This window comes from Dermacentor albipictus, chromosome 4, assembly GCF_038994185.2.
Source record: "Dermacentor albipictus isolate Rhodes 1998 colony chromosome 4, USDA_Dalb.pri_finalv2, whole genome shotgun sequence".
Taxonomy (NCBI): Eukaryota; Metazoa; Arthropoda; class Arachnida; order Ixodida; family Ixodidae; genus Dermacentor; species Dermacentor albipictus.
Window position 1 is genome coordinate 55,159,809 of NC_091824.1, and position 25,224 is coordinate 55,185,032.

General features: G+C 46.3%; 1 protein-coding gene across 2 annotated transcripts in view; it reads right to left on the minus strand.

Moving 5' to 3' along the window:
- Positions 1-227: 227 nt before the first annotated feature.
- Positions 228-25,224, minus strand: part of LOC135909162 (uncharacterized) — a 48,035-nt gene continuing 23,038 nt past the window's right edge. For both annotated transcript variants that reach the window (XM_065440994.2, XM_065440993.2), the window contains 5 exons: positions 14,563-14,934; positions 12,695-13,045; positions 8,521-8,541; positions 6,769-6,864; positions 228-864 (listed from right to left, as the gene is read on the minus strand). In XM_065440994.2, the coding sequence (XP_065297066.1) occupies positions 803-864; positions 6,769-6,864; positions 8,521-8,541; positions 12,695-13,045; positions 14,563-14,934 (902 nt within the window). In that variant the 3' untranslated portion in view covers positions 228-802. The remainder of the gene's footprint in view (positions 865-6,768; positions 6,865-8,520; positions 8,542-12,694; positions 13,046-14,562; positions 14,935-25,224) is intronic.

Below are 25,224 nucleotides of genomic sequence, written 5' to 3' on the forward strand. Positions count from 1 at the left end.
GAAGGAGGCAAGTCCCATTGTCGAAGCATTGTCTACAAACTTAGTGTCGCTGTACGCAGCCAATGAAACTCACCTTTACCTCACTTGTCTAAACTATCATAGGACACAGCTTCGTTCCGGCTGTGTTGACCTCTGTCAACAGTTCACAAAAGGCTCTCGATAGCAATATTTGAGTGAGCTTAAAACTGTGGTTCTCTTGCGAAATGAATGTGTTTTGAAAGCAGCTTTCAAATCTTTACTTTTATTTCGACAGAAACAAGCACGCAACGTCCGCCATAGCTGGATCACGATGCAAGTGAAACTCTTCGACGATGACTCTTACGAGCGCCGTATCATGCCTAAGTTTCTGTAAATAATGCCCCACAATACATCCTCCGCAGTGCGAGCTCCTCCGATGTCATTTAAGCGTTAGCAAAACCGCGCCAGATTACGACAAGTTTACGCATGAGCTTGCAGCAAAAGGAAACACTTTCTCCAAAAGTGTCGAAGCACGTCTTGTCACATGCCTTTGTCTGCTTCATCTGACAGACAAAATGATGAGCGGGCAGTCGACACTGGACGAGTGTGACGACTGCTACCAGGGTCACATGCAGTCACTTGAAACGCTGACACCTCGTTGGCACCGCTCCGTCAGACATCCCCACAGTGGTGTCTCCTTGGCGCGGTCGGGTACCTGTGCACGTTCACGCCATGTTGGCGGTGATTTCGTTCATCTCAAACGGGCACCTTGTCCTCGAACCTTGCTTCCACTATGCGCGACAAACACGCATTTACCGACTGTCACACGTTGCAACAACGCTTACTACGTGTCGTCTTCTTTGTTTTGGAAGTCCTCGGTGATGTGATGCTTGTCGTCATTGCCACCTGCAAAAAATTCAAAAATATGAAGTTTTAATTTTTCCACACATTCGGAGACGTTTGCTCAGACAAACCTTAGGGTTAACTTGAAATTCTACGGCTTTCTCTAAATACTTGTTGGCTCGAGGCAGGCAAAAAAGCCGTAAAAATGCACCTTGTAGAGAAGTGAAGCCTTAACAGGGCCAATAGCAAAGGACCAAGAAGAGCGTTGAAGTGTCAAGCATTATTTCAAGAAAAAACTTAAAATAATCATTAGGAAATACTTAACATATTAATTGTAGCGTTCCTAACTAGAACGGCAACAGAAATGACATCATCTAAGTGAGACGGGTGTCGTCCGCCATTTTATTCCAACTTCTTCCTTCTCACTTCTCCCCTAGCACCTTCCTTCGTCTTCTTTCATGCGTCCAGCGCAGACCGCTTCACTCTTCCGGATTTCTTTTAATTACACCTCCTGGGGTAATACTTGAATACGTTTCCAATAGCGGCGCACTCCGTTTGGCCCGAGGCTCCGGCGTACCAGACATTCTTCAATATTCCATGCTGGCATGCAGTCTTAATAACTTGAAATGGTCCGCAATATTTTGAATTTGAGGGCACAGCTCCTTTCCTTACAAGGACATAGTCTCCAGGCTGTATGTCCGGTATCTCGCTACTGTGCCTTTTATCAAAGTTTCGCTTCATGCGGCGCCTGTAGATCTCCTGTTCTTTGACAGTTTTCCTTACTTCCGCAAGTTCGAGGTTCTCTAGGAGACCTAGCTCACGATCTGCAGGAAGTATGGGCGCTGTACCTGAAGTTACAAAATGAGGGCTGCAGCCTAAACTCGTGGTGTATGATCTGTTGTGATGCTTCACGGCGGCCTCGAGACAGCACTTCCAGCCACTGGCAAAGTCTGGATACATCTTCAGATACTGTTTGATGTCTCGTATGGCACGTTCCGCTAGGCCGTTTGCTGCCGGGTGGTATGGAGAAGAATACTTTATCATGATGCCGTGCTCCTGGGCCCACTTTGATAATTTGGCACTCCGAAAAGCCGGCCCGTTGTCGCAGACGAGCGTCTTTGTGTGTTTAAAACACTCAGCTTTGAGGAGGTCTATTACGCTGTTTGCGTCTTCTTTGCCAGCTTTAGCCGCAATCGTCCGTGTGCACTCATCTATGGAGAGCAAGAAAGCTTGCGTTCGCTTGACTCCTTCCCCCTTCTTTTTGAGCTCCGCGAAGTCCAAATGAATTACTTCGAACGGGATGCTTGAATATTCAGGGTTTGTCATAACGTCTGTCGATTGCTTGAATTTAACTTTGTTCACCTGGCAGAGGTGGCATGTGCGGATGTAATGGCTGATGTCGTTTTTCATGCCCGGCCATGTGAATCTCATGAGCAATTTCTTATAAGTGCGCCAGAAGCCATCATGTCCACCCGATTCAGGGGTGTCGTGGTATAGATGAAGAATCCTTGGAATCATAGTTGGTGGTACGTGATACCTTCCATTGATAAACTGGAGCTCTTCTGTACCTTCCCATAGCTTAATATGATTGATTGTATCTGGATTATTGCTTGATTCCTGTACAAGTAATCTTGATAGTGCGTCAGCGTCAGTGAGGAGTGGGCCAGGACGGTGCGAAATTACGAAATCAAATTGTTGCAGATAGTTCACCCATCTAGCAATGCGGCCTCTTGGCTGGGCCATGCTCAGAAGTTGAGTCAATGCTTGATGGTCCGTGAAAAGTATGAATTTGGCACCTTCCAGGTAAGTACGAAAGTACTGCACAGCTTTTAAGACGGCCAGAGCTTCCTTTTCTGTGGTACAGTAATTGATTTCGGCGGGTTTCAGGGTATAGCTGTAGTACCCCACGACGTAGTGTTTGGTTTGATCAGCTTGTTTGGATGGCTTCTGGTATAGAACTGCACCGGTAGCATAATGTGATGCGTCCGTGTTCAGCACGAAAGGCAAGGAAAAATCCGGTATTCGCAAGATGGGGTCCGACGATATTAGTTTTACAAGCTCACGATAGACAGCTTCGCACTTCTCGTCCCAATGAAAAGGCACGTCTTTCTGAGTTAAACGTGTGAGGCACCTTGTTCTCAGTGCGTAGTCTTTGATAAACGCCCGGAAGTGTCCTGCAAGGCCAAGAAAAACGCGCAGGGAGTGCACATCATAAGGCTTTACCAGCTTGGAGATTCTCTCTACCGATTCTTGCTTGGTGCTTTTAGTCTGTCCATCAAACACCCTGCCAAGAAATACTACGGTATCTTGAAAGAACGCACTTTTCTTGAAGTTGACTTTGAGTTGGGCAAGACTGAGGGCGTGAAGAACTTTTGAAAGATGACTACGGTGTTCGTCCTTTGTCTTTGAGTAGATGATGATGTCGTCGATGTACACATTGCAAAATGTGCCCAGGTAAGGTTTCAGAATGTCCGTCATAATCTTCTGAAACCACGCAGGGGAGTTTTTCCAACCAAATGGTAGGCGGTTGTACTCAAACAAGTCAAATGGGGTTATGAACGCGGTGTACTTCTTCGTTTCTTCACTTAGTGGAATCTGCCAAAAGCCCTTGCAGAGATCTATTCGTGAAAACCAATGGCAACCACCGGTTTCGTCAATGATGTCGTCGATTCTCGGCATTGGATAAGGTATCAATTCAGTTTGACGATTGAGAGCCCGGTAGTCTGTGCAGAGGCGGAATGTCCCGTCTTCTTTAGGTGCAATAGTGATAGGAGAAGCAAATGGGGATACAGAAGGCCGGATGATACCTGCGTCTAACATTTCTTGCAACTCCTTTTTCAGCCACACCTTTTTATCTCTGGACATATTATAGGGGGTTCTACGAACCACTGTTTTATCTGCGAGCTCGAAAGGAACGACATGGGATTTCATTGCTGGAGGGTAGCTTCCTATGCATATAAGCTCTGGGTACTTAGTCTTGATGTCTTCGTGGTGAAAAATTAGCCTTGATACACTAGGTTCTTCACCAGGGTCTTCTGTTCTTATCGTGTCTTCGGCCATTACCTTGTCATCCCAATAGAGGTTCATCTTAAGTTTTTTCATGTCTGGACGGGACAAAAGAAAATCGTAGGTGACATTGGGAATGGCCAATACGTCACTGGTAATAGCATTTCCTTGAAATTCAATAGCCAGGGTTACCCATTCGCTATGCATGGTCACTGACCCATCGTAGGCTTGGACACGCAATGTTCTACCAGCGTGCAGACGACTGGCATCCACTCGAGTCTTGTTGATAATAGATACCGAAGCTCCACTGTCAACGAGAGCCTTCACTTCAATGCCATCTACCTTAATGGGGGCGTACAATAAGCTTGACGACACCAAATATACTGTCTCACTGAAGCTCTTTTTCTGGGGCTTGTGATGCACGGTAGACAGATTATGTGGAAGTAGGTTGCCGTGAACTGCGGTAATTGGTTCTTCACCATCCTCACAGTCATGATTTACGCTTCCCAGAGATTTGTTTATGAAGCTGTGTTCACATTCAGTTGACGGCAACGACTCTAGATTGGAATCAAGTTGCTCTGTTCTACCATCTGGCTGTCTGCTCGATGTAATTCTTGGCACTGAGGTCTGTAGAAAGTTCAGAAGGTCATCAAACGTTCTTGGACCTTTGAGCTGGACATGACTACGGATCTCGATACACAACCCTTGCGTTATCAAAGCTGCAACAGCAGAAGACGACAGCTTCGGTTCTGCAGAATACAACAGGCGACGCTTCTCAAGACAGTACTCAAGCAGAGAGCCACCTGTATAACTGAACCGTAGTGCCGCATCCCATCTTTCTACTGCGTTGCCTTCGAAAGCCCCTAAAAAGTTGCTTTTCCACAGTTCCCAACATGTTGTTCCATAATCCATGAGTTGCACGTCATACCATTTTCTGGCTATACCGCCCAAATAGCGGCGCATATGCAAAATCTTTGTGTCGTCGGAGTGCCACAGATTCTTGTCACAGGCGTACTCGAAAAAACACAGCCAGTAGTGCGCATTTTGCGATTTTCCTTCAAAAACATCTGGTTCAACAATACTTCGTGCTGACTGCTCTCGACTAAGCGCTTGGACGAAAGTTCTCATTATTTCGATCTGTTGTATAATGTTCCTTTGCAGTTCCATAACACTCAAGTCTAGGCTCACCTTCCCGGCAGGCGTTTCCTCTTTGAGGGTGCCACGTCGTATGGGTTCCAGAACGAGTTCGCTCAGTGTCTGCAGTTGTAGATTCACTGTCACCGATCCTGTTTGCACGAGGGCTTGGCGGCTGATTGCAGCTTGTTGCAGTACCACGTTGATCAGCGCGGTAGAACTAACTTCAAGAGGAAGGTCCGTCGCTGGCTCACCGTGCACTTGGTATCGGGTGAACACAACAGACTCTGATGACGCCTGGTCGACGAAAAACGTCACCCGCATCGCTGGTCTTCGAAAACTGTCGGCTGCGCCAAAATGTAGCGTTCCTAACTAGAACGGCAACAGAAATGACATCATCTAAGTGAGACGGGTGTCGTCCGCCATTTTATTCCAACTTCTTCCTTCTCACTTCTCCCCTAGCACCTTCCTTCGTCTTCTTTCATGCGTCCAGCGCAGACCGCTTCATTAATAAAAGTCAACAAGCAGCGACTCCTCTAGAACCAACAGCCGACATCAATCATAAATGCCGCTATCACTGAATAAATGAGAGGAAAGGATTGCTAATGTCAGAGAAATAAAGTACTATACCGGTAAAATCCTCATATCTAATGTTTTTACTGAAAAATGTATACACATCTTTGGTTCTTGCAGCATGGCATGCATTTTTCTTCTTTCTTTATTATTATTCTTTTTTTTGTAGTTTTCAAGACTGTTACGTGTTCCTATACGCTGGGCTTCCCTACCGCGAATACGCCGAAGAGAGACACCGAGGGAGGGTGAGGTTGAGCTGCCGCAAAAAGAAGAAATGTAACAAAATCCTAATTTGACCACTTTACAACACCTCATTGCGCTGCAACAATAATTTTACTTAATTTTTAGGGGGGGGGGGGGGGGGGGGAATACTGAAACGAAAAATGCACAGGAAGGAATGCGGCATTGACGACAAGCAAGTGTATACATTGGGTGACTCATGCCGCGACCGAAGGACCAACCGAATAAGAAAAAGAAGGCTTGATACGCGCGTCACCGCGTGGAAGAGGCAGGAAGTAAGAAAAACGGAGGTGCGTTGTCTATCGGCCCACAAACCATGCGCGCGGTAAACCGAAAGATGTGGTTCCATTTCATCGTGTCGTACGTATTCTTCGCTTTTTATCCAGCCCGATCAGTCAATCACGCCACTTGAGAGTGTACCGGGTCGCCGAGGTTGCCGAAAGAAACAGGCGCCGAGCTTAACGGCTACGTTCATTTGCCAGTGACCGAGCCATATTCACCATTGCTAGTTTCAGCGCCACCTGTGTACCACAACACGAAGCTAGTATCTCCCTTTCGAATATAGTCCCGCATGTGATCTGGTTAAGGTATGTGCTATCCGAATCATGTCTTTATTAGGCGCCCTGTGTTATAATATGCAACATACTCCTTACCAAATCTTAAAAATGTCAGCACTTCTTCATACTTCTATAATTAATGGGCAGTAATAATGCAGTAATAAAATTACAGCCCTTCGTTCTGTGATAACAATAGGAAAGACGAAATCAATAATTTACTGCACTGATTTTTACTTATGGAACTGCTTAATAAATATTTGATATTACCAGTCATTTCATGCTACGGCTACTGCTACGGCCCTAGCAAAGGCCATAGCAAGACACCACAAAATAATTAGTTACAAAGATAACAAATTTTAGTTTACAGCAGAACTGAAAACATTATATTATTAGAAACGAGAAGACACACAATGGCTGTAGACACATAATAGGCACATCGATCAAGGTTAGCCCTCACCGTTTCTGTGTGGCATGGAAACAATATAGATGCTTAAGGTCAAGGCAACGAAGTATAGGGACAGCATGGGCGGCACGCAAGACGCTCCAGAAGAACCTGCACACATTGCCATCCCATTGTCACACACAATTCTAGAGACTACAACCATAAATATTTTAAGAATGTCCATAGCTTCCTTTACGTCAAGTCTCAGGCATGCAATGCTCTCTCGCAGGATAGCAATGAATACCATCTTCCCAGCAGCAGCCAGGCGAAAGCAAGTTTTCGCCACATTTCTGATTTGTTCACAACTGATTTGGTTTTCAGAGCTATAGAGTTCGCCCTGCACACGAACGTTCATTGCTGAGAGAGTATATAAAACATAAATGAAACAAGGTAATGTGGGACTGCGGTACACGATCCTTCGGGTTTGTTTTACTCTAGTTGTGGTGGAACAAGTACAAACAATTTGCAGAGAACATTGAAAATCAAGTTCAAGGGTATGCTCTAGCGCACGGTACAAATCACGGAAGTCGAACGCGCAATGTGCGCTGTCAGCTGTGCGGATAGCATTCACCAGAAAGGAAGGAAAAGCGACGCACTATGGGAGAAGGAAAGGATAAAAGGATTTTTTACATTGGTCTCTTATTTCCGGAATCGTAGCATAGAATTAGCAAAATTAGCAAACATTAGGAGATACCGGCGTTAATTCATGTGATTTTCGTAAGAGTGAATATACCTATTCCAAGACGGAAAGGGAAGGGAGTTCTTAAGACTGTGATAGTTGCAAGCTGCAGTCTTCTGTGGGCGCTGAAAAGCAACTATCCTACGTTGTGCTTGGTTTAATGAATCGCTTCTTATTATTAACATTTCGCGCACTTTAGGACACAAGAATAGGAAGCATCCACCAAGCTAAGGTCGCGACTCATTGCTTCTTCCGAAATGAAAATTTTAAAGGCCACTGGCAAAGGCAGACATCTGCTTGCCACGGCACTCTACAGACTGTTTCTGCATAGCTGAGCACAGCAGCGACTCCGTGAAACTTGTTGAGACTCCATAAATCCATGATTGTTCCATGGCGGGACTCCATGGCGGGTGTTCTGGTATACCAGAAATGCTAAGCAGGCATCGCATGCTGTCAAGCATGACCACGCAGAAAAACTACGCCGAAACCCGAAGGGGTTCCCAAACGTCATTTTTGCATTTTTTGACGTGGTCACTGAGTGCATTTTATTCGGTCCAACATGTTTCCTGGCCAAACAGATTTCCGTCGAATGGTTTACTACAGACATTGGCTGTTTATTATTTTTTTATTCACATAAACACTGCAGAGGCAGCGCACAAGAAAGAAGTTTGGAAAGTTTAAAATCCTGTGAATTTTGAAGGTTTCGCTTTGCGAGTGCGATTTATTTATACTTCCTAAGCATTCTGGTGGCCATAGGCTGGCGTTAGTACACTCGTCTTCCTGGCCCAGCGAGCTCAGCAGAACTTGTTTTAGAACAGGGACCAATGTCTGCGCTTCTTTTGTTCTCAAGTTATGGGGAGCACACCTTCAAATATTTCAAGTAGCAAACGGATTCTCTAATGTCAACAAAAACAAAGCGGTAGCATCACACTCTTCAATTCCTTAGTCCCGAGGAACGCCACTTGTGCGGGGACATCTTAACACGGACGTTGTTCACCGAAAACTGGATGGCCAAATTGTTTATCCACTAAGCTTGCAAGCGATGAAGTCGTATACAACCCTACAGAAGCATAAAAATTGCGACTCACCGTAAGCTCCCCACGTGAGTTCTGCAAATGACAGAAGGAGTGTGAGACAACTGTGGCATGGCAACAAACATGTGCTGTTTGCAGTGAAGTCAACAAAATATTGTATCAATTATTGCTCTAGGCACACACATACGCAAGGAAAGAAGAAAGTGGTGGAAAATCGGCAACCTCATCAGCGCCTCCAGCTGTCGGCAAGCCTCCAAGAGCATTCACGACATTAAAATTTATCCACAAAAGAATATAAAGGATTATTATGACATTTAGTACAAATATATTGCTCCACGGCAGAATGTTTTGCCGAACATTGTAATTTTTCTTTCTCCTCCATAAATAAAACGTAATTATGAAATCCGCAGTGATACAGAAAAATCACGAACACCACAGAGCAATGTTTCACATGTGCATGCATTATATTCAACTACTACTTCAGCATTGAATCTCGCCGAACAGCCGAGTGCGTATTCACAAAACTGCACTTATGTAAAAGGCCTTCCCAATTAACCAGCGTTCAGGCGTCCGCCACGCACAAGAGAGACCGGTGAGATAATCAGACGACGATTCGGTGACGGCTAATTCGCTTTGCCGCCACGGAATCGGTATATCATGCGGCGTTTTGCCCTGCTATGATAGAACTATATTAAACTGGCTATATCAGTGGGCTGAAGTCCACAGCACTTTTCTTGGTAGAGTGAACTTTATTATCGACGTTGAATTCGTGGCCTATCTTAAAGCCAAGAATGTATACACGTTTTATTCTATTTGTGTATAATTTCTACGAAGCATACTTGGGCACATGTGTATTATTCTGAATCGGGAAAATAAAGAATGCAACATTGCTACACCTAGAAAGAATAACGTACAAGTCTTATTATTATTGTTGCTGTATTGCTGTTATTATATTGCACTCATACATGCTGTATGAGTGCAATATAATTACTTCATGTTCTGTCAGGATATAGCCTGTAAAAATAATTACTTCACCGATTTGGTTTTAATGATTTTCCAGCAGCACTGAAGACAGAATCTGTTGTTTCCAGCTGTCCACGAAAATATTGCCAAACTTTTAAAGGAATGTTCAAGGTGGTTTTGATGGTCTGTAAATTCTATAAATGAAGCCTAAGAAATTGTGAACGTTGATTACCCAGCTCGTACGCATACCAGCATAAACATTCACTTCCCTTAATCAACACCCACAAGCCCATATAGGGACAGTGTAAAGAATACAAGGCACAGTTAGGGCATGTCAGCACCGGTAGAATGCAATTATTGTACACTTTTCTTTTCAACGAGAGTGGTAAACTCCCAGTCGGGATTTGGTAATGCCTGCCGTATGCACTCCAAATCGCCCGTGTACTTATAATTTTACGCCTAACATATCCAGAACGTCTGAACGTTGGTTACCCAGCCGGTGCGTATACCAGCAAAAAATATTCACTTCCCCTAAAGGGACACTAAAGGCAAATGCTAAGTCAAGCTATAGTGATATATAAGTGCTATAAAACCTTTAAGGTGTCAATATTATCGCGAACAAAGCCTTAATAATTGAGAAATTTAGGTTAACGCAGGACATGATTAGAGACACCCCCGCAACATTCGAGTACTTGCCCGATGACGAAAGCACTCCTCAGTTAAGTTCAGTCACTAGCACAGACGCACTCGTTGCAAAAACATCCTTCTATTGTATTGCAAACAAAATTCTAATTGCCCACTTCCATTTTTTTTTAGAAAAAATAAGTCATTGAAATTACCCTTGACAAAGACGCGGGCGGTCGAAAGGTTTCGTTTTCGCTCGACTCCGCGTCAGCCACGCTTTCGCGTTTCAGCAGTTTCGTTATCGCGTAGTGCTGCGGTGGTTCTGCCGGCTCGCGAAACTCGCACAAACTGCAAGTAGCAGATAATCTAACTTCCATGTGGTGTCGCGGCATACCCGAACGGTCTACGCCACTTGACCAAAAACCAGCCGCAGAGGCGGATCCACCGCTGTGTCTTGGCTCGGTACCGCCGTCTGTCGGGCACTGTTTTACTCACCAGGGGCAATAAAGGGTGGTGATGGCGCATGGAACGTCACCATTTCCCCGGTTAGGTGGCGGGTTATTTGAATTTCGAAAAAGGTGTTCGGATGTTTCAAATGCAATTTTCCATTGAAATAAGTCTTTTCTTGGCACGAAACAAGCGTTTCCAGGTTTCTGTAATGTTATTTAAACAGCCCACATCGACTTAGTATTTCCCTTTAGTGCCCCTTTAATCAACACCCACAAGCCCGTATAGGGACAGTGTAAAGAGTACAAGGAAATAAAAAATACTGTCAGAGACCTCTGATTACCTCACTGTTCTGTAGTATTGAGGACATCATCAATAATTTCTTTACAGCGAAGCTGTTAACCTCTCATTGGTCAGCATTTTTCGTGCCGTTGTCTGTGGACAGAAGTGTGGGCACATCCTGGAGATAGTGCAATACTGGGCCGACCCGCGGTGGAGGTGAAAAGCACTCGGCAAAGTGAAGCGAAAAGTTCATACATTCTTTTGAATCATGCGTACAACATTCATAACAGCATTCGTTCTAATAAGGAACAGGCGCAAAACAAGTATCCGAACCACATAATTCATGACAAGGCGCTCATTATAACAATGCGAAGCACGTAGCGCTCCCCGCATACGTTTTCCGGTAGAGATTAGTGTTGCGCAAGCAGCCGTGGCTATGACAGCTAGCGACGTGAGGAGTGACGTCACTAGCCTTTCCGATATAAAATAACCAGCCTAGCAACTGATTTCATTGTTGTTGCAGCACCGCTATGAGTAGGCAACGCATAGCTAGGACTTCAGAGGAGCAGCGTGAATACGAGGAGCGGCAAAGGAAAAGATAAACGGCGATACTACGAGCGGCGGCGTGCTGTCGCAACTACCATTACTCCAAATTACCATTACTAAGATTACTCCAAGCATTATAGCACTGCATAACAGACTCAGCAGTTGTAGTGGTAGTTTTCAACAGCTTTGCTGGACATCCATTTTCCGAAGGCCAGGATGGCGAGTCTATTTCTTCATTGTGCGAGATAGGGTGGCGTCCATGCAAAGTGCGTGAAGAAGCCAAAGAAATATATTGATTTATTTATCATCATTATCATCATCACCATCAGCCTATATTTAAGTCCACTGCAGGACGAAGGTATGTCCCTGCGATCTCGAGTTACCCATGTCTTGCGCTAGCTGATTCCAACTTGCGCCTGCAAACTTCCTAATTTAATAACCCCCCCCCCCCCACTGGTTTTTTGTCGGCCTCGACTGCACTTCACTTCCTTGGCACCCATTCTCTAACTCTAATGGTCTACCAGTTACCTACCCTACGCATTGCATAGCCTGCCCAGCAACATTTTTTTTTCTCTTAACGTCACCTAGAATATCGGTGATCGCCGTTTGCTGTCTGATCCACAGCGCTCTCTTCCCGTCTCTTAATGTTAGGCTTAACTCATTTCGTTCCATCGCGCTTTGCGTCGTCCTCAACTTGTTGTCGAGCTTTTATTTCAACCTCCAAGTTTCTACCCCATATGTAAGCACCGTTAGAAGGCAATGATTGCACACTTTTCTTTTCAACGAGAATAGAATAGTAAGCTCTCAGTCAGGATTTGGTAATGCTTGTCGTATGCACTCCAAAGCACCTGTATACTTGGATTTAGGCCACGGGCGCACGTTCAGAAACCCCAAGTGGTCCGAATTTTCGGAGACTCCACCCCCCTACGGCGTGCATCACAATCAGATCGTGGTTGTGGCACGTAAAACCCCATAATTTAACTTTAATTTAACGCATTTTTATTCTTCTGTAAAATTTCCCGCTCACGATCAAGGCCCCCTATAAGTCATTTTCCCAGATAAATCACCTATGTACAGGCTTTCGAGGCTGACTGCCCATCCTGAATTATTCTTCCCTCGCCAGGCTATTGATGATTATCTTTGTCTTCTGCATAATAATCTTCAACCCCACTCTTACACTTTCTCAATGAAGGTCCTCATTCATTTGTTGTAATTCGTCCACAGTGTTGCTGAGCAAGGCAATGCCATCTGCAAACCGAAAGTTGCTGAGATATTCGCCATTGACCCTCACTCCTAAGTCTTTCCACTCTAATGGCTTGAATATTGGTCTAATACAGTGCAGTAAAGATTTTACGGAGGCTCTCACCATGCGCGATGCTCATCCTGCGTGTCAGCGCGTAGTTGCTGTGCGGAATTTCCAGTATGCATTCAAAGAGATCAGCCAACGAGGAAACCTGGCTGTCCGGCATGTCGGCATGCAGGACCACGTCGAACAGCCCCTCCTCGACTGTGGTTGTCGTGAAAGTTCGAAACCCCGCTTCGTCGGCCGACCTCCTCTTGGCTCCCTTGATCAGAAACAGGCTCAGCTCCGGCCTCGGGTAGGTGCCCCGTGCCACGCACAGCAGTCTTAAGGCGTTCTCCGCGGAATGCGACCGGGACTGATGAGCAGAGCCTGGAGTCGAGCTGCTGTAGTTGAAGGAAAACGACTTGGTGGGCACTGCGGATTGTGGTGCAGAGGCCAAGGGCGAAGGGACCGTGCAGAGAGAAAAGAACATTTTTTGCTTGCTGTATCCTTACGCAATAATTTTTTTTAAATGATGTGTCTAGGCAATATAGTAATAATTAATAAATGCTATTATACGAACCTGCTGTATCTAGCTCTGAAGTATGTGATAAACAGATCTCTGTTGCCCCAGTCCGCATAAAGACACGCCACTAAAATATCGCTTCAAAAAAAAAGTACGCAATTCCTAAAACGAGAAAATGCATGAGAAAATTTAACATTTTCATTATAACGCGGTACTGATATCACGATTCACTTCATGAGAACTTGTTTTGTATTTATTCTTGACACGTCCCACTCACTGCGAAGCCGAAAGGAATGATTCAGCAAAGTATCTACAAACTCCGGAAGACACCCGGACGAATTAAAGCGAAGTACTCATGTTTAGCCCTCTTGCGGCACCCTTCGCGAGCCATTAAACTAAATCACGCCTTCCTGCACTGTTAGCGTTGCGGGTGTATATTGGGCGAGTATTGCTAGTACTACTAAATGCGCACACAAACAAAACTGCCCGACGTCATTCTCAACCTTAGGCCAAGTTCAGCAAGTTTTACCAATACCATTAGGTTAAAAGCACAGTTGAAATGTGATTGGCCGTGCAGTGCTACGTCATTACCACGAGCACGCCGGTCAACAGGCGCGGGTCAGTGAATAGATGAATAGACAAATGCGTGCGATGCGTAGCGAACATCTCAATAGCATTGCTATGATTGATGGTATTGTACAGAAATTTTCACAGAACTGAACAAGCACAGAAAGTCGCTTCTGATACTTTCGGGAAAATAGTCCTACCGAAAGCCAGAATAAACTTTTGTCTCTTTCATGTGCCGTGCATGGGCGCGCAGTAAAAAAATCGCAGGTGGTGAAAGTTAATCCGTAGTCCCCCACTACACATCATGCGTCCACTTACTTGTTTAGGTGCGTAAAACCCCAAAGTTTAAAAACTTTTTAGTAGTTGACGCGTTTTTTATTTAGGAAGAACAAGTTACTTCTAGGCTCCAGTGAAAATCTGGGCCTTCTATTGCGGCTAGCTCACCCATGCGCGTTACGCATTTCTACTTATGTGAACAACCTGTCTTCCATATGTTTGTCCAGCTTCCTCTTCCCTTGAGGTATGTGGCTCACCTTGCACCCTCCCTAGCGGTACTACAGTCCATGCGCTCAGAATATTTGTAGCAAATGAAGAATAACAAAGAGCAATGCTCAATATGCAAGAGAAGCCGGTTTGAGATATTATTTGTGGACCATCGCTGCAGGCCAGGTTTTACCCGGAACGCGCAACCGAAGGACCCGATGCCAATAAAGTGTAAATGGCAGTAACACGTTCCTTGTTCATTCTGTCTATTTCACTGTATTTAGGGAACCGCGATGTGCATCTAGCCTACCCACGCAACTCGTCCGCAGGACGACGCTTGGCCCCGTAGCGGGGGCATGACAGGGACGCCGCTCACCGAAGATGGTCATGTCCTGATGGCGGACGTCCTGGCCGGCCAGCGAAGTAACCATGCAGGTGTACTTGCCACTGAGCTCCCACGTGGGCCTGAGGATGCGGATGGCGCGATACTGGGAGTAGACGTCGCGCGAGTTCACGGAGAACGCTTCGTCCAGGCGACCCTGCAGCACACCGAATGCCTCCCGGAGCCTCATCTCGGGTATCCACTGGTACACGGGCTCGGGTCCGTCGTTGAAGAACCACTTGACCACCAGCTTCAAGTCGTTCTCGTTGTACACGTACTCGCAGTCCAGCACCGCGGGCGTCTCGGTTCCGTTCTGCACCCAGCGCGGCACCAGCAGGCGTCGGATGGTGACGGCACAGCAGAAGCCTGCGCATGGTCCCGGAAAGATTAAATAAATAAATAAATAAAATTGATTTTTCTTTTCAATGTGCACCACTGCTGACTACAAAGAGGAAGTGTATTTCTGTAGAAGTGACGGTATTTGGGCAGCGTTTGTTGTTTCATTGCACAACATTGTAGAGAACACAGCTGGTGACCGGGCGCGTCTATTAGCGCGGTATAGTAAAGACGGCTGTACCAGTATATACGTCAACTCGTATGTGTGCTGCCTTGAGTTTAGTGTCGCTACGGTGGAGCAATTGCCGGCAGCAACTGCAAGGCTAATCCCACCAGTAGCCTACAGCAACTCAACTCAACTCAACTTAACTTGAGCCACGTCTGGTGAAGACGTTTCCGTCAAATAGAAGCCGGCGAGAGATATCGAGGAAAAAACTGCTTCTAAACCAAAAACTTCATTCACGACAACGCCTGGTTTGAGACGTTCATTTTATAGAATGAAACACCAGATCCTCCTATCGCGGAAGAGTCAGGTGGTTGTCGCGTAAAGAGGGGGACATCGCGACAAGTGCATTCCTATCGTGTGTAAGCCAGGAAATGGGATAACATGAAAGTGGTCTTTGCACGCATGAATAGCGTTAACTGTAGCTTTTATTATAAAAATTAATCAGATAGGTGATAACGTAGGAAATTTCGTACTATGCCGCTTCGGTCCGCGCATTGTTGGAGCAATATAACTGCAAGCGGCCGCCAGCCTGCAGTATGTTTAGTTCTCTTCACTTAACAACTATATTTGTGCCGAGCAGTGGTAGCCTCTCCTGTTCGTATTTACAGAACCGGCGCCTTAATATTGCGTAATATTTCACGTTTTTATTCTCAGATTGTTAAGGACACAGAGAAGAAGGAAAATATACTAGAATTGCACTGTTGCTTTTCTTAAGCTTACACCCAGAAAGACTGGTGAGTAGTGTTGAATTTATTATTATTTGTTTTGAAAGCGTCTATAAGTTTGACTGGAAAGGGAAAGCGAGGCTGGCAACTGCCACCGGAAGGGGCACAACGCCTGTTGAACCTTGCAAGCAATGTGAAAATAATACTCAGATTGTTCTCCTGCACGCTTACATGATGGCACCGAATAATTTCACATTGTTTCCCAAAGACAGTTTCTTTGTTCTGAAAAACCGTTCCTCAGCTAAGCGCGTCCTAAGAAGAAGTGGTTGGCGTTCAGTTGGCATCTTACTTTGGCACTAGAAAAAATGTCGTTTCAAGTTATTAACGCAAGTTAGTTTTAGTTTCCAAGGCCTGGAAATGACCCAGTGCTCTTGTTCTTATGTGCACCTACGTGCTTTGTCTGAACGATCCCGAAAACCATACAATTGGCTTCTTCGCTGGGTCAAGCTGCAATCGCGGTTTTAGCACAGCAGACCATGCAATATACACGTGGTTCATTGATTGATTGATTGATTGATTGATTGATTGATTGATTGATTGATTGATTGATTGATTGATTGATTGATTGATTGATTGATTGATTGATTGATTGATTGATTGATTGAAGTGAACTGTAAGGAATGGGTAAACTTTTACGGCCCATCTGAACTCCACAAACGTCCTCAAATCACCACAAAACCTAATATCAGCAGAATAAAGCACTTTACTGCAAGTAGTGTGTTTTTGTCTTTTATTCTCCATCCGCATCTAATTTTGACTGCGCAGCAATTTACCAGCTTTAAAATGCTATCTCTATCTCTCCTTTCTTTTCATGCTTCCGACTGTCTTTCTCAAGGGCCTGTAGCCGGGATTCTGGGAACAACTTAGAAAGGCCACGAGCGATTCCGACAACAACACGAGAAGGTAGGCTCTCGGCACCGACGCGTAAGGCGTGGAGCCATACATTGCCTCTCTTCGTTTCTTACTTCCTTTCTTTTTTTCTTTCTTTCTCCTCTTTTCTTTTTTTTTCTTTTTTTCCTGGGAGGTCGGGCCCAATATTCGCCACCCTTTTCGGCGAAAGCGCGACAACGAAAGACAAACAACCCGGCACGACACCGCGGTCGTGCCTCCGCCCTGCCCGCGCCCGAAGCCCATTCAATATCCGCTCCCTCGGTGGCTTTTGTTGCGTTTGTGTTCGGAGCGGCCGTCAGCTTTTCGGCGTGCAGCGATCGCGACGCCTGCTCAGCTTCCTGTATTCGCATTGTGGTCCGCGCTCCGCATGCCTCAGGGCAAAAAGCCGTGCGAATGGAGAGTTTTAGCCTTGTCCGTAAACTAATGTGACCAGATCCTTCGGACGCCAAAGCGGGATGGCAGGAGTAGGGGGTCGTCGGAAATAGAAACGCTATTGAAAATTTATTCCTAGTTCTGTTCATTTCATACAGAGCGTGGGTCGCGTTCTTGCAGTAGAGTGCGCGTCTAACTGCCTGGGAATATTGCACAGCTGACTGTATCCTATTTACCCAGTTTTTATTTTTCCTAATATACGCGAAGCACTCCTCCTAGCACGTCACGCGCACATCTACTTTTTACATGAACACTGTTTTCGGTGTCGCCAGTTAAAGCTGTGCCTTCTCTACGCCCATACATTCAGAAGTCCATCCGTGTGGAAAAAAAGTTCACCAAGGATTACGATACTCCCTAATGCGAAATTTAAGGACAGCTCTATACGTGTTTTCATTTCACTTGCCAATATTTTGTACTATGATTACATAGGTACATGGTTCATATCAGGAGGAGAACGCTGTGAGTAGCGCAGCTGGCGCGGACAATCTGTCTCTTACGGGACATTGCAAAGTGTGGCGCGACTGCCTCGCAATCAGGAGATCACGAGAGGTGGCGCGTGGGTGCGATTCACAGCAGCCACCGCAGACGGACCTCCGATAATGCAGCGCTTTGTTTCCGTAAAGTCGACGTGCGCTACTCTGGTACCATATCGTAGCTATCGTCGCCGCACAGTCCGTCTTGCGAGGCACTACGCTTTTCTTCTCACGCTTTCGTTCCACCGACGACGAGAGCGGACCTTCGTCGCGGGGAAATCGTGCCACCAGTGTCAGCGGCGACAAACCCAAGGGCTCGTCACATCGAGCCTTACTCGTAGCCACTCACCATCGCCCCTTGCAGGAACAGTGATACCCGACACACGCTGGTACCGCGGATTGACCTCAGCAGCGGAGGCCGCGGACGAGCGTAGCCCTCCTCACCCCACGCCAGCTTGGCCCCCTTCGGAAGCGCAGATGACATCGCCCACGAGTCTGCGAATGGCTTGGCCGCCGACAGCTCAGCGCATGCGCATGCGCACGCCGTTACCGCTCCGTTCATCCTCCACTTTCCTTCTCGTGCTCTCTTCTTTCGTATCCCCGCTACGCTCCGCGTTCGCTTTCATCTTTCGCTGTGCTCATTCGCTCGGTTACGAGGTACGACGCCGACACACGCCGACGCTCAACTCAGGAACGGGCACCTAAGAGTTGCGCTCTAAAATGTGCAACTCGCAAGTGGTCATACGTTTTAGGAGGCCAACGATCTCCGATCGCAACCCTGGGGTGCGAACGGAGATCGTTGTTCGGTGCGTTCGTAAGGTTACCGGCGCGCGCGAATGGCCTACTTCACTCCGACGTCGCCAACCGCGGAGCGCGGCCCCGTTTTCGGTGACGTCAAAATGACGACACTCTCCCGTCAGTCATCTTGCAACCAAGCACGTCGTCGGCTAGGCGCCGAACATGGCGGGAGTTGGGAAGTTTGGAGTGATCACGCTCGTTAAGAGACTGGCTACGAAGAGTACGTCTGGTAGATTGGATCCGAAGGGCTGCTTCGGCCATGGAATGGCACGTTCGCATCGAAACCATTGTTCAATTCGGGAAAATGGCGCTTGCGATGGGAACTTCGATTGTTGTGTTGGCGTTGCTTGAGAAGGAACGAGAGCAGTGGAGGTGCGAAACGCGTTTGAAAAATGGCAGAAAGTGAATTCCGGCCTCCCTTTCGTTCCTCGAAACAAATAGTCTGTTGGTTGTGCGGCGAACTCGACCCAATCATCGCGTGCCAGCGAGCTACCGGAACGCTGTTGTTGTCTCTTGAAAAATGCGCCACTGTTCCCGTCGTTTCTTTATTCTTTTTTTTTCTTCGCTGTGAGCGACTCTACCTAGGTACGGCGCAGAGAAACTAATAGGTATAAATAGTAGTAGTCACACATATTACTATTTGAAAACGTGTTTAAGCTTGAGAAGAAAAATACATTTTTAGATACAGACTTTATTCATTGGAAAACTAGAACCATGTCGTTTTCTAATATACTGTCTGGAAGCAGATGACGAACGAGGAATGTAAACTTCCGGGGAGTTCACCACTTGCCGATTGGATGCTCTCTCTGCCCCGTTCTCACAAATTTTGCATGCTGCCACTTTGTGAAGTTGCAGCAACCGAACAGAACGCGTATCGAACAAAGATCTCCGACTGCGCCCCAGGTCCAGGTGACGCAGCCTCACTTCCGACATTGTTTCGCTTTGCTGCTATGCCTCTCGAGTCTCTTTGAAGGAGGCACCACCACAACCCGGAAACTGAAACGCCGATTTGGCACCACGTGGTAGGCATTTCGGTATAACTCTGGTTCCAGAAAGCCCAAATCGAGACAGAGCACCGACCCATATGTGCTTCGTAAAACACTGAGACCATGACGGTAAAAGCGGCGCGTGTCTCGGACGTCTGGTGACCTTACCGTGAACGTATTGCAGTTTACGTATACTTGGTTACCGGAGGTGTTTGCGTGAGTGGCCGCGTGGGTGGAGCCATCTTGTGGTACAGATTTTAACCAAAGATGGAGTTATTATTACAGTGACCAAGCTCATTCTAGTTAACTGCTGTTTTAAAACACGGCGGCGACGCAATGGGTACCTCGCAGTCTGTCTTTTTTTTTTTCAGTCAGAAAGAATAATCATGTAACAAACTTATTTCTAACACGTAGTGGTTCAACAAAACCTCACAATATGTCGTAACCCGCGTTGATACTAGCGTTCACTGCTGCTCCCATTATTATCATCGTAAACGGTGCTCGAAAGTTTGTAAACACAAGCAAAGAATGACACAGCCACACTCACGTTCACAAGGACGTGTCCATGTTCTCTTTCTCATCGTCTGTAATGAATATGTCCCGACTAGCCCAACTTGCAGTCGTTCTCCACAATTACGTACTCTGTAAACACAATGCGTTTGCCGACAAACTAAAGCTCTTTAATAATAGCACCAGTATGACAAGGGGTGTGTGACCACCTTGTTATGTCTTGACATGAGATGATCACTTCGCGACTATTTTGTTGTTGTTGTTGTTGTTTTATTGTTGTTTTTGTTTATTAAATGCGACAGTATGGCTGCTATTGACGAAACCGCTGTATTAGAATCCCGTCAAATTACAATGGAAGGTGGTCCAGTATGCTGACCCTTAATTAATTCCCCGCTATAAAGCAAGAAAAAAACTGAGCAAACATCGAGGTATACAGCGTACGGTCGGTTCAAGCAAGCGCCTAGTTTTGCCTTTATTTCTTTAAGCACCAAATTTCATTACGTACACGTGCTACCGCCCCTTTTCGCATGACAAATAGCAGCGGGCTACGTTTTCAGCAAACGTGCGAGGCGCAGAAGCAAGAGAACACGGGCGTGCTACGAGGAACGGCACAGCGGGAGATTAATCACTTAGAGAGGGTCGCCAGCAGTCACGTAAAAGGCACGACCTAAAATATCTACATAACATATCCCGCGGAAACAACACCCTAAGCCGATAATAATAAAAAAATCACCAGTAATCAAAGCGCGCCGGTCTTTCAGGCTTCTACCTAGTGGTGGGCACGCATAGAACTTCCTGTCGGTTACCGATTGCCGTTATTGTTTGTTTGCTTTTTTTTTAATATGCGGCCATTTAGAAACCGGTACACCCGGGAACGAAATCCTAGTGTCACGAAGTGTGTACAAAATAGCGAAAGAGACCGGAAGGGGGCGGGACAAGAGACAGAGTTCAATGAACAGATGAAGGTACATATCTGAGTATCGAACTAGTGGGTTTTAAGGTCCCTACTAGGCATGCTTAGCGACTGCTTCGCGACACAAACAAGCACCAGCATACTGTACACACTTTAAAGGAGACCTAAAGAGAGCGCATATTCGAAAGTTATTAGTAAACTACCCTTTCTACAATAAACAACAACAAGCAAAAATCATTCTTATCATAAGACGAGGCTCGTTAAGCCAGAAAAGAGCAAGAAACAAAAGGCTAGTGCTGACGCCACCTTAAAGTTCGCGCACTATCTCGCCGTGACGTCACAGATTCTGACAGCATTCTGTCGGATTATTGATCCATACAAATTGACGGCGTTGTGTCATGAAAGAGCCACAGAGTGAACGTGGCAAGCTTCGAGAACTTTTACCGAGCCACAATCAAAGAGTTTCCTACAATAATAATTATAAGGAAACTCTGGCACTGCGACCCATTCAGCCATCAGGAACTGATTGTTAGAAACTAGATTTACCTGGTCTTCGTGCTTGTGGCTCCAGACATTCTTGTGGCTTTGTTCGCTTTGCTTTACCTGCTTTTATTTTCGCAAATTTCTAAGCCATCTATAATTTAAATGCAGTATGCAATAAGACTACGTTCACGCATAACCACTGCTGATTGCAGTGGTTCAGCTTGTCCGAGAAGCCGTGGCGTGATGGTTTCAATATTGGGATTTTGTGCTAGAGCTCCTGCGTTCAAAAATTCCTGCCGTCGGACGATTGTAATAATATTTATTTCGTTATTTAAAACGCAATACGTTCTCGAAACTGGTCAGTTTACAAAGTCACGATGCCATTTTAAACCCGGAAGGACGAAGTTTAGGCAAATACATGTACCACCCATCATTGCCATGCTGGCTGAACCACCCTTCTTGCAGCTCTCGTAGTCACTAGAGCCAAAGTTCCCTGTAGTAACTGTATGACATTGTACGGCTACAGTGACCCAAGTCTGCGAAACTACATTGAAATTCAAGACCCCACATTGACGCACTGACGTTAGGGTTCAGGTACGAATTTCAATGCATGGAACTTTGGCCCTCACTTTATCTTCTCATAATCAACTCATTATTCCAAAGTCAATAAAGAAGTAGTGTTTTTAAAGAATACTTTATTAGTCTAAACAAATTTAGCGCTCCTTTTCAGTGTCGCCTTGGGAACAGAGGCAGTGACGGCAACCCCTTCTCGCAAGAGTGAATACTGGTTCTGTAATTAGCTTTTTCGTTGCTTCTTTCTTTGTCTTGCTCGAAAATTCTCGTCTTTCCTCGTGCAGTAGATTCACTACACTTGGGCAGAAAAGCAAGTACGCATCACGGAGACACTGATGCAGGCCTGCAATTGCAACGACCGCAGCCGCATACGAAAACGCGATAAATGACGCTGCCGTAATGTGTTGCCCTCCTCGGAACACAAAGGGTAATTCCCTGGAATGACGCTCAAACGTTTGGAGTGCTCTTCCCGTCTTCCTCTTAAACATTTAGCAAAAAACTGAATAGCATAGGACTGAATCACGGCCCATCAGGATGGGAATAATTCCTCTTTCTTATTCTTCACGCTAGTTCAGGGTAAGCGGCAAGCGCTTCGGACCACGCGTGCGCGACGAAGAAAATGAGATTATTTTTTTGTTTTACACCAAAAAGCAAAAAAAAATATATGTTTTTCGAATGCGGAAAACGTAACAATTCGCTCGGTCAAAAGAAGAGCGGGAACTGGTTGTCGTGGCTGGTTGTCTCCACCGTTTTGCCGAGTGTCGTGAAGCTCCGAGGAGCATTTTACTCAGCAGAAGCGTTTTTTCTTCTGCTTCCCTTCTGGTGAATAAGCATATTAAACGCTACCTTTCACGAGGGAACTGTCTCCTACGACAGCGCCAGGGCGACGAAAGAGTTAGAAATGAACTCAAGAGGCAGAGTCGTCGCAGTGCAGTCTCCCATCAGAATATTAAATTGATACTGCAAACCCTTTGTCGCCTGAAAAAGTCCTCGGCGGTTATTTTGTCTTCTGTGTGTGTGTGTGTGTGTGTGTGTGTGTGTGTGTGTGTGTGTGTGTGTGTGTGTGTGTGTGTGTGTTTGTGTGTGTGTGTGTGTGTGTGTGCGTGCGTGCGTGCGTGTGTGTGTGTGCGTGTGCGCGTGTGTGTGCGTGTGTGTGTGTGTGCGTGTGTGTGCGTGTGCGTGCGCGCGTGTGTGCGTGTGTGTGTGCGTGTGCATGTGCGCGTGTGTGCGTGTGTATGTGTGTGTGTGTTTGTGCGTGTGTGTGTGTGTGTGTGTGCGTGCGTGCGTGCGCGTACGAAACCATTCATGATAAGATTATCAATGCCGTACACTTCGTGTCGGGCAATTTCCTTTTTAATTTTCCTGATTTTCCTGATTTCACAAGCAAGTATTCCGAATGCGGTGGTGACGGTGCCCATCATTCTGGTGAAGCATGGCCCGACAATCAAACATTTTGTTGTTATGAGCTTTATCTGTCGAGCGCTTCATTATAGCATCGACTCACAGAATAGTGCTGTAGATTTAGTTGCACTTGAATTTCTCATAAATTGTACGTCCATTAAAACGGCTTGTGCTTTACTATTGTCGAACAGCTACTGAGTGACAGTTCAGAGACGCCCTAGCGAGCACAGCTGTATTTGAATTAATGTTTGCTTGCTTCAAACGACACCTTCACAAATACGCTAATCGCAACATTATTGGCAAAATGAAATCTTTCGAAATGTTTCTTTCTAGTGACTTATTCCAGTATTCACTATTACAGATTTCGGTAAATGAATATCATGCCTTAACATCTTTATGGCAAGTATTGCCGCTGTCTTATTGCATTTCATCAACAACCTTAACAAATGGACAAAAGAAATGGGGATAGCAACATGGGGCCTGCCGAATTCCCGATTGCCGTCAAAAAATGACATAAGTGATTTGAAAGATTCATTTGATCGCGATCTATGCAATGATCAAAACTCGATCCTCGTCGATTTCATTACTCAGCACATGACGTTTGATTCCAAGCCTCCTACTGCTGTGGCTGCCAGAGAACAAGCCGAATCGCCTTACACGCTAATATATCAAATTCGAGGATTCGACATATTATCTTTGCTTATGAGGTTCAACAGGCTGCCGGCCTAATGGCATGGATGCATGGATGCTGGCATGGAGCAACTATAACATAGGCCCGTTATTTCATTGTTTCGCGAACGAGTTCGAGCCTTGTCGGGCATGGAGGAAGGTCTCGCAAATCCAACACACTTTAAATGTGTCTATATCCAGTTGAAAAAAGCCACCAGGGGGCCGAGTGGAGCGGACGCGCTTCGCATGGGCTGCTGCTTTTATCGTGAGTTATTGCGGTTAACCTTAACCAACCTTCACGATTTTGTGCCACTGAACTCAACAAGGCAATCGGCATCGAAAGTCACCAGAATTACCACGGTGAGTGGATTTGTTTACCTTGACGCACCGAGCAACGAGCACCTCGGCATATTAGAACACCGTTCTCCGAACGCCGCACGCGCCCCAGGAGCGGGCCCGCGTGGCCTCGCGAGCACCGAGAATGGCAGGGGAAACGAACGGCAGTGCTCACGAAATGGACATAGAGAACAATAGCCAAGACTCCACAGCGGTCCAGAGCAACATGGAATTCGATGAGAACAGCGGCAAGACGCTGAGTCAAGCTGGCCCATGGTTCCAAGCAATCAAGGCAAGAAAAAACAAGAAGGCGCCGAACGAGGACCGCATACAAGAGAGAGGAAAGCAAGGAAACCCCCAGAACCAGCAAGGAGGACTGAGCGCGAGGAGCAACCCGAGAGTAGAAGCAAGCATGCAAGCCACCAGCAACCACCAACGGCAGCAAGATCAGGGAAGCCGAACCAACGGCAAGCCACCGCCGCGACGCGTGACGCCACCGCTGCCAGAGAATGATTACAAGGTGGTATACCGACCAAGAACCGGCATGAAACTGTCAAGCTGGCCGGACGAGAAGATCACCGAAGGACTTGCAAGGGCAAGTGGTTCCCCTTTCAAAGAATTTTGCGCGAACGTAACCATCCAAACGCAGTGGAAGCAGAACCTGATAATTGCCAGCACCGCAGACGAGGACTACGCACTGAAACTCGGTTCCATCAACGGCATCGAACTTGGGGCGGCCACATACGAGATGACGCCGTACATCAAACCGCTCCCAGGAACAGTACGTGGAGTCGTGCACGGCATCACTGCGTGTACGACGGAGAAACGACTTGCGGAACTGCTGGCAGCCAACAACTGTGCCATCCTGCATGCGAGGATGCTCGGCAAATCCACCTCAGCAGTT